General features: G+C 43.2%; 1 protein-coding gene across 1 annotated transcript in view; it reads right to left on the bottom strand.

Moving 5' to 3' along the window:
- Positions 1 to 5,699: 5,699 nt before the first annotated feature.
- COX15 (cytochrome c oxidase assembly factor COX15) overlaps positions 5,700 to 15,637 on the bottom strand; it is a 90,005-nt gene continuing 80,067 nt past the window's right edge. The window contains exon 9 of the mRNA XM_085606297.1: positions 5,700 to 6,077. Within this exon, the coding sequence (XP_085462423.1) occupies positions 5,946 to 6,077 (132 nt within the window). The 3' untranslated portion in view covers positions 5,700 to 5,945. The remainder of the gene's footprint in view (positions 6,078 to 15,637) is intronic.

The following is a 15,637-nucleotide window of genomic DNA, read 5'->3' as shown; positions in this document are numbered from 1 at the left end:
GTGAGACGTGGCTGGGCTGCCGATGCTCGCCGCCTTCATGATCCTTTGGGCCTCAATGCCCCCACCGCGCGGCGGCACTGGACATCCTCCTTGTCCCACCAGCGGCATCCATGGAGGGCGGTGTCCTCAGTTCTGTTGAGTCCCTTCAGCGCCGGACGCAGATGGGCGCTGCCGGGTGCAGGGCATGTGTCTCCTGTGTAGTGCTACCGACGCAGGGAGTGCAGTCAGGTGGTAGGGAGGCTCTTGGGGCACTGCGTGGTGAGGGTCGCGGGGCTCTCAACTTCCGGCGGCGATTGCCGGCGGCACTATTGCCAGAATAGTAAGGGGGCTCACGCTTTCTCGGGCATTCCGGTGGCTGCTGCGGGGTGTCCGTCCGCTCCCCCTTTCGTGCCAGCACCGCCGTGGGTGGAAGGTAGCCAGTCTCCGTGTCGACCTACTGACAGGCAGAGGGCCGTGTGGCGAGATGGAGCCCGACCGTCCCAGCAATCACGGGTGGCAGCTCCTTTCCTCCTCACGAGGGACGACGGAGCACTGAGCGGCAGGTGTGCGGGGTTAGACCCGCCTCATCGCCATTGTAATGTTGGGCCTTAGGCCCACATTGTGGAAATCACGGACACAGACACCAGGAGATGTATAGTGGTACACTGGCCTCGAGCACGTGCACTCGGGCCCTTTTATTGACGGGGCCACGTCACTCGTGGCACCCGTGATGGATGGGTATGGGGTGCAGTGTGTCCAGCCCTCGAGGGAGTGGCTGGGATTACAGCTTCCTGTGAGACACTAGAACGTGTCTCGCAGGACACTACAAGTTCAAGACCTTTGATCAATTAATTTAAAAAAAAACAAATGACTGCGTACTATTGTTGAAGTGCTGCCAGTCCAGGCGTCAAAGCCTTGTCTTAGACACGGGACGCTGTTATTTCCGAGCTTTGTATGCAAGTAGGACTCTACACATGGCGTTTCACAAGAAGGGTAGTCCCTGCAGGACTTCGTTACATGAACCATTTGTAGTGAGCAAAGTGGGACTCTCTGGAACTAGGATGCATGATTTTCAAACCTCCCCACCCATCCGCATGCAACAGTTAATCTCAGCAGGTACATATTGGCTGTTCCTCTCCCAAAGCAAGTTGAGTGGATTTATTCAGGGCACATCGCTGTTACCTTTTTTCTTTCATTGCATACCTGATTTATCAAGCTGGAATCACATGGAGCTTTCTGCTAGTAAACAGATTGCACAAAAGCAAAACCAGACTACACGAGCGCAGAGGTTTCATTTCACTTGTCAGTGCATCCCTCAAAACAATCCAAGGCTGGATGGTTCTAAATAAATTCACTCTATTGTACAAAAGATAGAAACCAAAGATTTCTGCCTCTCCGAGAAAGCTCATTGTGAAAATGAGGGAGGTGCACACCGGTAAGTGGTTTCTTCTTTTATTGAAGTTAAGGCAGGTATCAAACGGAGCGGCACCAGCGGCAGGGGAGCTCCACAGCACAGTTAACCGTTGTCCTGTGGAATCCTCGCACCTCCTAAAATCCTCTTACATCACCACATTCTACCAACCCTACCCAAGAACACCATCCCAATACCACACACCTTCCCTTCGTAAAACCACAACCAAAACAACTAACACCTACTATACACTACATATAACAATACAAATTATAAAAGCAAAAAGACATAACAGCACTCAAACTACCCCAACTGGTAATCAGCAAAACACGCTGGACACTAGCTCATTCTACCACCACATCGCACAGCAATCTCATTTCCAACTTCATTGCCCTCCATTACTTCCTTTCTTGCACTACCCGCCTCCACACCTCTTTTACTACACATCTATACTGCCATTGTCCCCACTGGACACACCCACGTCCTCCTGAACATTGCATAAACGTATTCGATGCAAATTCCACCTTTTACCATCCTCCAACTCCACAGCACTACCCAACACCTTCCTCACCCTCAATGGTCCAGACCAACACGCAGCCTCCTTTATCACCACTCTTGGGTTCTTCACACTAATAAATTGCTCCACTTTAAACTATAGGCCAACAATTACTATGACTGACCACTCACGGTCCGTTCCTGAAACTCCTTAACCTCTGACCACATAGCCTGACCTTGCCTCACAACACTCCCCTTCTCATTTCTTCTCCTCAACCACCAAGGGACCAAATTAGTCGAAGGCTTCCTTTCCCTTAACACTTCAAATGGCATTTTACCAGTCACAGAATGTGGTGTCACACGATAAGCCAAAAACATCTTCCGTAACGCTTCCCTCCAGGACACCTTAACATGCAAACACATCCTCCAAGAATTCAATCACCACTTCCATAGTCACATTCTTCACTTTCGGCCACTTACAATAATAATCAATTAACACAATGACATAATTATCTTTAACTGACAAAGAAGAAAAAGGACCCATGAAATCAATGGCTAACTTTTGCCATGGCCCTTCCGGTAGCTCCACCATAGTCAATGGTGCCTTTAATAGTTAAGCTACCTTATCACTGGTACTACATGGTTTACAATTTCAAACCCAATGGTCCACCGCAGCATCCACTTCAGGCCACCAAAAACTTTCCCTGATCCTTCTTTTTGTACTCAACATACCACCATGCCCTGTATGACTCATCTCCACAATAAGATTCCTCACACCAACAGGAGACACAATCCTGTCACCTCTCAATATTATCCCATTATAAACACACAACACTTCTTTAATTTTCCAAAAAGCACCACACTCATCACGTACCTTTGTTGTTTTCCTCGGCCAACCACACAAGATATACCTCTCCACAACACCTAATACAAAATCCTTCCTCATCTCCCGTATCCACAGCTCTTCTGTCAAATGTAGATCACCTATACTCTTCTAATTTCCACCAGATATAATGTTCCTCATATGCAAAAGCAACTTCACACTCACTCACATCCTCCCTCAAATCAATCACGTTACCACTAGGCAATCAAGACAATCTATCATTAATTGAATTATTCTTCCCTGGAATGTATTCAACCTAAAAAAAAACAAAAAAATATTTGCAAATTTGACACCAATCTTGTCAATCTCGACATCAAATTCTTTACCCCTTCAGCCTTCAAAATATTTACCAATGGCTTATGATCCGTACGCATCCTAAATTTCTTTGCCCATACATACAACCTGAAACGTTCATCCGCCCACGATGCCGCAAGTAACTCTTTTTCAAACAGAGTAATTCCGCTCAGGTGGTGTCAAAGTACGAGAAGCATAAGCCATAATCCAGGTCTCTTCCTTCATCCTTTGTGAAAATCCAGCTCCAATACCATAACCACAAGCATCCACCGACAACACACAATCCGCCTCCCTCACAAACGATCTCAAACATGGACCTACAGAAATTTCTTTTTTCACTGCCTCAAAACATGCAACTTGTTCCTTTACCCATACACGTGAGGAGTTGTTGTTTTTTTTTTATTTTTTAACAACGCTATCAACGGTTCAACTTTAGATGCATAATTCTCCACAAAACGTGGATAAAATTCAGTGAGACCCAAGAATGACATCAACTGTTCCTTAGTACGGCGTTCCGGTGCAGCCATAATTGCTTCCCCATGAATGACTTTTGGTCGGATCCCTTCTTTAGATATTACGTGACATAAATACTGCACTTCTCACTTTTAACGGTTAATCCATGCTTCCCAAGAGCCATCAACACAGCATGGAGGTATTCATAATGAGCACTCTTTTCTTGACCAAAAATTAAAATATGGTTTTGGAAAACTTGGCACCCTGTATCCCTCGAAGAATTCTTGGCATCTCTTTCTGGAACACTGCTGAAGCACTTGCCAACCCGAAAGGCATTCTACAATATCGGAACATGCCTTTAGGCGTGATGAACACTGTACAATGTTTTGATTTATCATCCAATTCAATTTGATGGTACACGCTTGCTAGATCAATTTTACAAAACTAAGTTGTACCCCCAATTGATGACGTCAATTCCTGTAAATTTGGCAGAGGAAACGTGTACACCCATATTGCATCATTAAGGCATATTTCCTGTTTCCATTCCACCAATCTCTCCATATTTCTCTGTCCTTCCTCCCTTCTTTCTGTGCTCCTTTGTTACATTCCACCCCATCCCACAGCTCCATCATACTATCCCTCTTTGTATATATGAGCTTCAATTTCGAGGCCAGCATCTCTGGTCAAAGTAAAAGGAGGGATAAACAATATACGTGTTATATTTTACGTAGATCTGCCCAGTGCCAAAACACTCGCCCCACACATTACTCAATCTGCTAAATTTGGGGATGTTATGCCTCTGTTTGGAACAGTTAAAATGGCTACTGTCAAGGTCCGTCCAAAATTTTAATTATTCTGCATCTCACACAGAGCTCTTCCCAGTAAATGTCAAGGCTCATCCAAACATTGGTCACTAAAAAGCTCTCCGTTAACACTCCAAGATTCTGCCAGCAGAAAAGAGGTGGCAAACTCCACTTGACTCCAACACAATGGTACTCTCTATTTTCACGATGACAAGATATTGCAAGAGTAAGAAAACAAAAACAAAACACCTATTTTCTCAATTAACAGTCAGTTTCTTCGCCAGCATCTTTTGCTTCTCACAGTATCACTCACACTTTTTGTTCCCTCATTACCTCCTACCAGGAAGCACTACATTGTTAGGGACCTAGCTATTCTTCTGGACCAGACTATTAAAGCTCACAAATATAATCTCATCCAAGCCACAGGCAAGTGTTAATAGCGAAACACCTTGGACAGTAGCTACACCCACACTGACTGAGCATGCGCGCAACCTCAGCATCATCCTCGACAGCCAGCCGATTATGAAATGACAGGTAAACGTAGTCACTTCCTTTTGCTTCCACACACTTCGCATGCTCTGCAGGATCTTCAGATGGATCTCAACAAACACCGGAAAGACTGTCAATCAAGCCCTCGTCACCAGCTGCCTCAACTATGGCAACGTCCTCTACACTGGTATCTCCACCCAGCTCCTTAGAAGACTTCAGACCATACAGAACGGTTCAGCCAGAATTTCCCTGGACCTCTTCAAACGAACCCACATTGCCCCACCAGAGACACCTCCACTGGCTCCCCATCAAGAAGAAATGCCAGTTCAAGATCCTCACACATGCCTACAAAGCCCATATACGGCCTAGGACCTGCCTACATCAACCATCGACTGAACTTCCACCAACCCTCTAGACCCCTGCGCTCTTCCTCACTGGCCCTCGCATAGACCCCCCGCATCTGTCGCAGCGGTGGCTGCTCCTTCTCCTACATCACAGCTTAGACCTAGAATGACCTTCCCCCTCCAGCTCCGTACAGCCCCCTTGCTGGCAGACTTCAGAAAGAGACTTAAGACTTGGCTCTTCGACGGAGGCACAGCACCCAGATACACCTTGGGGTGACAGTGTTGCAGATTACAAATACTGTTGATGAATTGATTTATTGACATGGTTGCAATTCTTTGTGTAGATTATGCAAGCATGTTTTATTTTCTTAGAGATACTTGCTCTTCCTTGTATGGTAAGCGGTTGACTTCTTTAGGCCTTGTTTGAAGCTTAAAGATTATGACAGACAATTTATACGTCAATATGAAAGGACAGTCTATCCAAAAATATATTTGATGTAGTACTAGGTTAGGGAAAAGTATAATTATTTTTTGTAAAGAATGAGACATTTTTAATTTTTACTTTTATACCCTTTAGTAAATACATTTGTACACCTTGGAGTAAAATCAGTCTTGTTCATTTTACTCTGACTGTAAAATGTCCGTACGATCCAGCAGTAAAAACAATCCATTATGTCAATAAGTTGTTACCACCAAAGTAAGAAATGCTTGCCAGAGACTGAAAACAAGGGACTGGTCTGTGAATTTTCTCAGCAGGATGATCATAGAAAAGCAGGCACAGCCTGCTGTTGGTATTATTTCGGTACACGTCGGAGTTCATTCATGAGCCAAAGTGCCATGCTGAGCAGGGCCAAGGAACCAGACTGGTGGGTGGCTGCAAGAGGTGTTGGAACGTAAAAGAGAAGAGTGCAGATTCCCAGAGTGACCTGTGAAGAAAGAAACGGATATCAGAACAAGAACCCATAATATTTACATGACGTTAACTTGTTTGAAATATGTGACTTTCAATATAATGCTGTGGTCAACTACTGCTTCAGTGGAAACCAGTGCTTAATTTGTATTAAAAAAAAGAGAAAAAGAAAAAGTGCCAGGGCACTCGTCAGGAGGCCACTGCAGCTTGCACCACGCATTGCCCCGACAGTGCAGCCAATAACAGTACAGACACAAATAATAACCATCACACTCCTACAAGTGTGACACATTAGCCTATTCCAGCCCCCCAAAGCTATAAGAATGGCTTGGGCAGCAAGTAATAGAAATTTCTCATGTATATTGAATTAATAATTGACTGTTGTTGTGGTCACCTTGTGGCAGACTGTCACAAGCGCCGGTGTTGACAATTAAGTGCCGGTGCTGAGCACCGGAAACCACAGGCTCGAATTAAGCACTGGTGGAAACACTGCTATGCACAAATCTTGTGTCTTAAACTAGGAAGGTGAGAGATAAACTATGTCAATGGTTCTGAACATTTTGACTGTTGTAGAGCCCCACTGAATCATTACAGGAATTCGGGGACCCAGATGGAGTAATTTTTGGAATCCAGGGACCCCGGCCTAAGCAATTTCAATGATTTGAACTGCAAAAGTATACACAAAAGTACGGAAATAAGCATTCAAGAAACGAATACAGAAATGACTACATATTTTATTGAATTCAGAAACAAATATAATATATATATATATATATATATATATATATATATATATATATATATATTCACTGAAAAAACCATAGGTTTCACACATGTTATAGTTAGCGGAAATTTTACTGATAAAAAACCAATGAAATTCCCCCGTTATAGTTAGTGCAGGCAACTATAACTCACGCGACCGCAATCCTCTGCTGATGCTAATACTGTATTTAGACACTTATTTGCCCATGTCTTCTTCCATACATTTTTAGCTATACATATATTACAAATATTTTTTTTTCATAAAGACACATATGTCATCAGCAGAAGATTGCGGTCGCGTGAGTTATAGTTGCCTGCACTAACTATAACGGGGGAATTTCATTGGTTTTTTATCAGTAAAATTTCCGCTAACTATAACATGTGTGAAACCTATGGTTTTTTCAGTGAATTTGTACGGTTTTTTAAATGCTAAGTTACTTTACGCCATTCGTGGCGCGCGCCCACTTTACGCAGTTAGTGCCGTGCACGCACGGTGGGCACGCTAGATGGGCCATGTACGCACGATGCGCTTCGCGCACCGTGTGCACATGGAGGACATATGATGCACTTCGTTTTGAAAGGTAATATTTTAATTTTTCGTATATTTTGTAAGCCATGCACAAATGGTGCCCTTCGGGCACCATTTGCACACGGGGTGGAGAGAGTGTGGATAATTTTTTTTTTAATTTTTTTTTTAAATATTTTAGTTTATCTCATCTCTAATAAGCCATGCACAATTGGTGTCCTGCAGGCACCAATTGCACACGGGGTGGAGAGAGTGTGGATAATTTTTTTTTTTTTAAATTTTTTACCGTACGCGTAATCGGCGAAATTACCGAAAAAATAAAAATTCCGTTTTTGGCCTTGGGGGATCTTTGGGGACTCCCTCAACATGGCTATGTGTGTGGGAGCTGTCTAAACAGCCCCTTTACATGTTTTTGGGCTTTATATTTTAGAAATCACTCTCAGTGCAAGAGAGAATATGGCGGCCGCCGCTTCCTGGTTTCGGCCGATTCGAATGTTTACTAAGATCTAAGAGCCAATCAGAATCGCGCTCGCGCACGCCACCGTACGCGTACGGTAAGCGTACCGTAAGCGCACCATAAGCTGGCTCAGATATATATATTGATTTAAAGGCTATTTTCTCAGAATCTACTGAACAGATTTACACCAAACCTACAAAAGGCACTTCCTTGACCTGAGGACTACCTCTCTGCCAAATTTCTAGTAATTCTGTTCAGCCGTTCGGGCTGTAGCCCTGTCTAAAGGTCCTATGGAAAAATGCATGGGGAAAAACGCGTTTTGGGACCCCCCCTTTTATCTCAGCCCTCGCTTGACGAATCCCCCCGAGACTTTCAGGGTAGGAGCGGAGCGTAGCGCCCCACCTATTTTGAAAAATTCGCGAGGATTCGTCGACCGGCGCCAAAGTTATTCAAAATAGAATGTTGCGGATTTCCTATGGAAACGTGGTCCTAACTATAACTACCTACTGGCGACCGCCAGTAGGTAATGAATATATATATATATATCACAAAGGTTGCCCATATGGAGTCACCGCACACGAAGGGGTTACCGCTCAGGATGCCACAGGTAGCAAGGTGTCTGCATGCCCCAGCCTTTTCAAGCATGCCATACGCGTTTCGAGCAATGGAAATGCTCTTGTTCACTGGCATTTAAAGATGAAAGAAGCAGGTGAGTTCGGAACAATTCATTTATTCAAATTTAAGTCCAGCCCATGTGGGCGTCATTCATACCGGCATTCTGGATGTAGTAGTTCCCTGGTATGCCGGAAGACTTGACAGTTCCTTAACGCAAGTGCGCTGCTGCATTCATCCAAATTAAAATATAAATCCCGGTTGGGCGAAAAGGTCTGTAATGGCAACGCTAACCACTTCCCAATATATGCCCGTGGCTCAGGCCCCCTCCGTTCCAAGGAGTGTCCATGTTAGCGAACACTCAGGATCCGCTCGTAAAGCAGCGGGGCAACTCCGCGACCGGACTGGCCGCATTTAATTCATCACAAATGTTGCCCATATGGAGTCACCGTACACGAAGGGGTTACCGCTCAGGATGCCACAGGTAGCAAGGTGTCTGCATGCCCCAGCCTTTTCAAGCAAGCCATACGCGTTTCGAGCAATGGAAATGCTCTTGTTCACTGGCATTTAAAGATGAAAGAAGCAGGTGAGTTCGGAACAATTCATTTATTCAAATTTAAGTCCCGCCCATGTGGGCGTCATTCAAATCGGCATTCTGGATGTAGTAGTTCCCTGGTATGCCGGAAGGCTTGACAGTTCCTTAACGCAAGTGCGCTTTAAATGCCAGTGAACAAGAGCATTTCCATTGCTCGAAACGCGTATGGCTTGCTTGAAAAGGCTGGGGCATGCAGACACCTTGCTACCTGTGGCATCCTGAGCGGTAACCCCTTCGTGTGCGGTGACTCCATATGGGCAACCTTTGTGATGAATCTCTATATCTCTCTATATCTCTATCTCTCTCTCTCTATATCTATATCTCTCTCTCTCTATATCTATATCTCTCTCTCTCTATATCTATATCTTTCTCTCTCTATATCTACATCTCTCTCTCTCTCTCTCTCTCTCTCTCTCTCATAGGTTTCACACATGTTATAGTTAGCTGGACATTTCACTCGTAAAAAAACCAATGAAATTCCCCCGTTATAGTTAGTGCAGGCAACTATAACTCACGCGACCGCAATCTTCTGCTGATGACGTCAGATATTACATCACTGTATTTAGCCACTTATTTACCCAAGTCTTCTTCCATTAATCTTTAGCTATACATATATTACAAATATTTATTTTTCATAAAGACACATATGTCATCAGTGATGTAATATCTGACGTCATCAGCAGAGGATTGCGGTCGCGTGAGTTATAGTTGCCTGCACTAAGACATATGAGAAGTAAGCAGCTGGGTGTACGCACATTCGCACTGCCTGAACAAGTCACATATGAGTAATACGTGCGTTGCCCACCTCAAATGGCCAGCCGCTCAGAAGACCATAAACAATAATAATGAACACAGAATATGAGAGGCAACGCGAGAGTGAAGTGGCTAATACAGTGTAATATTACAGAGTTGTCATAGTATACACAAAACTGAATAGTTTTTCAAATTTCTTCTTTATTGCAATGATGTTGTCATATCCACAGCCAACGCGTTTCGCCCAAACATGGGCTTCTTCAGGGCTGTTAAAATCATACAAAAACTCATATCAGATTTATTCATATATTAAAAACATGTTAGATAAACAGACAAGTGTGTGCCTGAATTCAGCGAAGGATAGAAACCTTAAGCCAAGGTACCAGCTTTTGCATCAGGTCCGAAAACCTACCCGAAGTGAAAAACCGAAGGAAAAGGTCAAAGAAATTAGAGATGTATGTGAAAATGTGAAGCAAGAAACTAATATCACCGAAAAGAGAGTGTAGGAAACAACAGAAATAGTCCAAAGTGAAATAAGATTGATGAAGAGGTGATGAGTAAGTAACACCTTAGGACCAAGAATAAGTATCCTAATGCACAAGTCGCTTACCAACGAAACTAGCCGTTGAACTTAGTGGCGCAGAAATGTTCAAATACAGCAATGCAGAAAGTTCACGATATGCAAGAGTCTAGAGAGCGTAAAGAAGAAATAGGGTTGGTATGTCCATATTGATCCAATGCCGAAACTTGCAAAGAAAGAGGTGGTTTTAACTAGTCAGTCCACAATTACTGACCTTTAGAAAAAAAGAGACTTTGTACTGACGTTAAGCCTCATTTTATATACACACTTTTATCGTTGATCTTCATAGCTAAGATGATCTTGTTGCACACATAACTTAAACAACAGAAGGTTTGTTCGTAATGTCCGCAAGTTATGGGCTAGCGCTGTCACATGAATGGCGCCGCATTCTCGTAATAAACGGAACTAGTCAAAGATGGCGGAGATTGGGCCAGAATAGGTTCTGACGCTTTTACGTCACTTCCGTTTCCCGGGGATCTGCTGAGAACGCCTTCTTACACACACATAAATACGAGTGGCTTTTTTCAATTGATTGATTACCGATCCTACACGACGGTGCCTCGCGACTACACTGACGACTCCAGTTAACTGATTTGATATCACGCTCTCTACGCACTAAGGTACTTTTGGTCGTCATTTGGGGCACATGTTTTTAATATATGAATAAATCTGATATGAGTTTATATATGATTTTAACAGCCCTGAAGAAGCCCATGTTTGGGCGAAACGCGTTGGCTGTGGATATGACAACATCATTGCAATAAAGAAGAAATTTGAAAAACTATTCAGTTTTGTGTATACTATGACAACTCTGTAATATTACACTGTGTTAGCCACTTCACTCTCGCGTTGCCTCTCATATTCTGTGTTCGTTGCCTGCACTAACTATAACGGGGGAATTTCATTGGTTTTTTACGAGTGAAATGTCCAGCTAACTATAACATGTGTGAAACCTATGGTTTTTTAAGTGAATTTGCAAGGTTTTTTAAATGCTAATTCGTAACTATAACGTGTGTGAAACCTATGGTTTTTTCAGTGAATTTGTACGGTTTTTTAAATGCTAAGTTATGTATTTATGAATTTTTTTTTTTTCAGGTTTTTCACCGTGCGCGCACCGTGAAATTATTATTATTTTTTTTTAAATCGCGAGGTGCGCGCACCATGCGCGCACGGTGGGGTTCGCGCACCGTGCGCGCGCTGTGGGCACTCAGTGCGCACCGAGCACCCACGGTTCGCAGTGCGTGCCGTGCGCGCACCTCGCAATTTAAAAGAAAAAAAAAATTCGTTTTTTTCTCCCTTGGGGGTCCTTCTGTGACCCCCTGACCAAGGCTAGGGGGTCAGGAACTGTCCACTCTGCCCCCTTTTCACGCTCTCCACCTTTTTTTTTCACCCCCTCAGACTGCGAGAGACAAAATGGCGGACACTTCCTGGTTTCGACCAATACGAATGTTTACCGACATTTAACAACCAATCAGAATTGCGCTCGCGCACGGCAGGGTGCGCGCACTGTGCGCGCACTGTGCGCGCGTATAGATATTGATATGCTTTTAAATGCTATTTTCTCAGGAAATACTGAACAGATTTACACCAGACCTGCAAAAGGCACTTCCTTGACCTTAAGGCTACCTCTCTGCCAAATTTCACGTAATTCTGTTCAGCCGTTCGGGCTGTAGCTGCGACTAAAGGTCCTATGGAAAAATGCATGGGGAAAACGCGTTTTGGGACCCCCCCTTTTTTTCGGCCCCCGCTTGACAAATCACCCCGAGACTTTCAGGGTAGGAGCTGAGCAGAGCGCCCCATTAGTTTTTAAAATTTCGCGAGGATTCGTCAACCGGCGCCAAAGTTATTCAAAATAGAATTTTGAGATTTCCTATGGAAACTAGGTTGTAACTATAACTATCTACTGGCGACCGCCAGTAGATTTTATATATAATATATTACCTACTGGCGGTCGCCAGTAGGTAGTTATAGTTAGGACCCCTTTTCCAAAGGAAATCCGCAACATTCTATTTTGAATAACTTTGGCGCCGGTCGACGAATCCTCGCGAATTTTTCAAAATAGGTGGGGCGCTACGCTCCGCTCCTACCCTGAAAGTCTCAGGGGGATTCGTCAAGCGGGGGCTGAGATAAAAGGGGGGTCCCAAAATGCGTTTTTCCCATGCATTTTTCCATAGGACCTTTAGACAGGGCTACAGCCCGAACGGCTGAACAGAATTACTAGAAATTTGGCAGAGAGGTAGTCCCCAGGTCAAGGAAGTGCCTTTTGTAGGTTTGGTGTAAATCTGTTCAGTAGATTATGAGAAAATAGCCTTTAAATCAATATATATATATCTAAGCGCGCTCCGTGCGCGCTGGGTGCGCGCACCTCGCCGTGCGCGAGCGCAATTCTGATTGGTTGTTAGATCTTAGTAAACATTCGAATCGGTGGAAATCAGGAAGCGGCGGCCGCCATTTTGTCTATCGCATAAAGAGGGGGTGATAAACAAAGGGGGAGAACTTGAAAAGGGGGCAGAGTGGGTAGAAATAGACCCAGTAGGCATTGTAAGGGGGTCAAAGTAGGACCTTGTAGGGCAAAAAAAAAGATTAATATTTTGTTAAAAAATATCGCGGAGTGCGCGCACCCAGCGCGCACCCGAAAAAAAACTTAATAAAACAAATTTTAAAAAAAAATCGCATTTAAGTGTTTAGATATAAGGTGGCTCTAAAAAGAGCCCTTGTGTTTATTTTTTGTTTTTTGGTACCTACAAGTAAGAACCGATGCAGAGTCTGAGGTTCAAGAGGAAGACTCTGTTGCCTTCATCAGTGAAGTGCACACCATCTCTTCTATAAATGTCTTGCATGTCGTAACGCAAGTTGTTGTGGTAAATGGAACCCATACCATAGTCTCTGAGGAAAGCAGAAATAGATTTGTTGACGTGCTTCCTTGCTTTGTCAATCTGCGGACAAAATTGGTTGGACCAGTTCCACTTTTGCCTTTGGCATATGTTAGAATATACAAAGGCAGTTTGTGGAAAAAGCGACATCAATTGCACAAAGGTGTCCTTAATAAGCATTTCCAGACCTACCCCAGTTAAAGTGCCTAGATCATTACCACCACAGTGCACAATAATAAGGTTAGGCTGTGGGAGATGTTGAAAGGTTTTCACCAAAGGCATTAATTGGTGCCACTTTAACCCTCTCTGACCAATCCATTTGATGTCTACATTTGGCAAAGCAAGGTCTCTCACCATACCTCTTTTCTCTGCAAATTTTTCACTCCAGAAGACATAGCTGTGTCCTACAATCCACACTGTGAACATCTTCAAAGGAGATCTGGATGCACTCAGGAGGTGTAATTCAGTAGAATGGTAAAAAGAAATGAAAGACAGTTTGGAAATGGAGGCATACATATTTTTTTATAAAAAAAAAAAGAACTGATTGGCTGTTTCATACCATTCTACACTAAAAACTAGGCTGTATGTGTAAAATAATAGAAGCATGTTTTGTATTGGTACAGAAAAATGTGTTACCAAAGAACAGTACTATGGATTTGCTGTAAGGTTTGAAAAGTCAAGCACTCTTGCTCTGTGGAATTGAAACATTGTGTGGCGAACTTCTGACCTAACTCCACACAGCAGTGTTCCATGAGCTGTTGCTATGGTAGCAGGCAGAAGTCAAGTTGGGGGAAGGGTACTAGGCAGAAGTCAAGTAGGGGGAAGGGTACTTTTGGAAAAGGGTTGGTTTTCAACCAATAGAAATGTGTGATTACATTTGAAAAAAAGGGGGAAGCAGTGAGATTTGAAATTAACATGTATATGTGTGGAAAAAGAGAGGGAAAGTTTGCCATTATCTGGTTCTGCTGAGAGGAGAGAGGTGTAGAGAACAGAGGTCCTGGCTCCGATAATCTGCTGTTTGAGTGCCACATTTCTATCACAACTAACTAATTTTAAAGGTGAGGTTAGAGTTTGAGAGGAGATGTATATGGTAAATTAAGAAATGAATAATAGAAATGTAATTCTTTTTGTTGAAGTTGTGTTTATTATTTTCTGTTTTGGGAGAAATTTAAATGTGAGGAACATGTAAAATAATATGGACTATGTTCTCACGATAAATTAAGGTGTATTGGTCTGGACATGGGCTTTTTAAAAAATCTGAAAAGTGGATTCATAATGTGTCAGTCTGTAAAAGTGATTTTCACTTGCCAACAAAAAAGAGCAGTAAGTGTGCATTCAAATTGGCAAAGAAATTTCGTTTTGTGACTAATGTGAAAACATGACTCTGTGTGCAAATAGGAATTACAGGCAGAGATTTGTTGCGTTTTGCTCTGGTGATTTCACAGTTGCATTAGTAGGAAAAAGGGGGAGCGATTTTTTTGGTGCAGAAGCAGACTCTTAGTACACACCCACCTCCTTTCTATGTATAATCATGCACAGTATTTACAAGCGAGTGGGGTTTTGAGGTTTCAGTCTGTAATGCAAATACATTCAGCATCACTAAGGCTGGTTGCCCTTGCTGGAGTGTACTCAGTCACCCAGGATACACATGGTGGTGGTCTGAAAAAGCAGTCTGGACATGTGCATTTCAAAAAATCAAAAAAAGTGGATTCATAATGTGTCAGTCTGTAAAAGTGATTTTCACTTGCCAACAAAAAAGAGCAGTAAGTGTGCATTCAAATTGGCAAAGAAATTTCGTTTTGTGACTAATGTGAAAACATGACTCTGTGTGCAAATAGGAATTACAGGCAGAGATTTGTTGCGTTTTGCTCTGGTGATTTCACAGTTGCATTAGTAGGAAAAAGGGGGAGCGATTTTTTTGGTGCAGAAGCAGACTCTTAGCACACACCCACCTCCTTTCCATGTATAATCATGCACAGTATTTACAAGCGAGTGGGGTTTTGAGGTTTCAGTCTGTAATGCAAATACATTCAGCATCACTAAGGCTGGTTGCCCTTGCTGGAGTGTAGGCAGTCACCCAGGTTACACATGGTTTGTGGTCTGAAAAAGCAGTCTGGACATGTGCATTTCAAAAAATCTGAAAAGTGGATTCATAATGTGTCAGTCTGTAAAAGTGATTTTCACTTGCCAAAAAAAAAGAGCAGTAAGTGTGTTTTCAAATTGGCAAAGAAATTATGTTTTGTGACTAATGTGAAAAGATGACTCTGTGTGCAAATAGGAATTACAGGCAGAGATTTATTGCGTTTTGCTCTGGTGATTTAACAGTTGCAGTAGTAGGAAAAAGGGGGAGCGATTTTTTTGGTGCAGAAACAGACTCTTAGCACACACCCACCTCCTTTCCATGTATAATCATGCACA

The sequence above is a fragment of the Triturus cristatus genome, chromosome 1_2 (assembly GCF_964204655.1).
Source record: "Triturus cristatus chromosome 1_2, aTriCri1.1, whole genome shotgun sequence".
In the NCBI taxonomy this organism is placed as follows: Eukaryota; Metazoa; Chordata; class Amphibia; order Caudata; family Salamandridae; genus Triturus; species Triturus cristatus.
The sequence above is the reverse complement of the archived record's forward strand: the minus strand, read 5'-3'. Positions and strand labels throughout refer to the sequence as shown.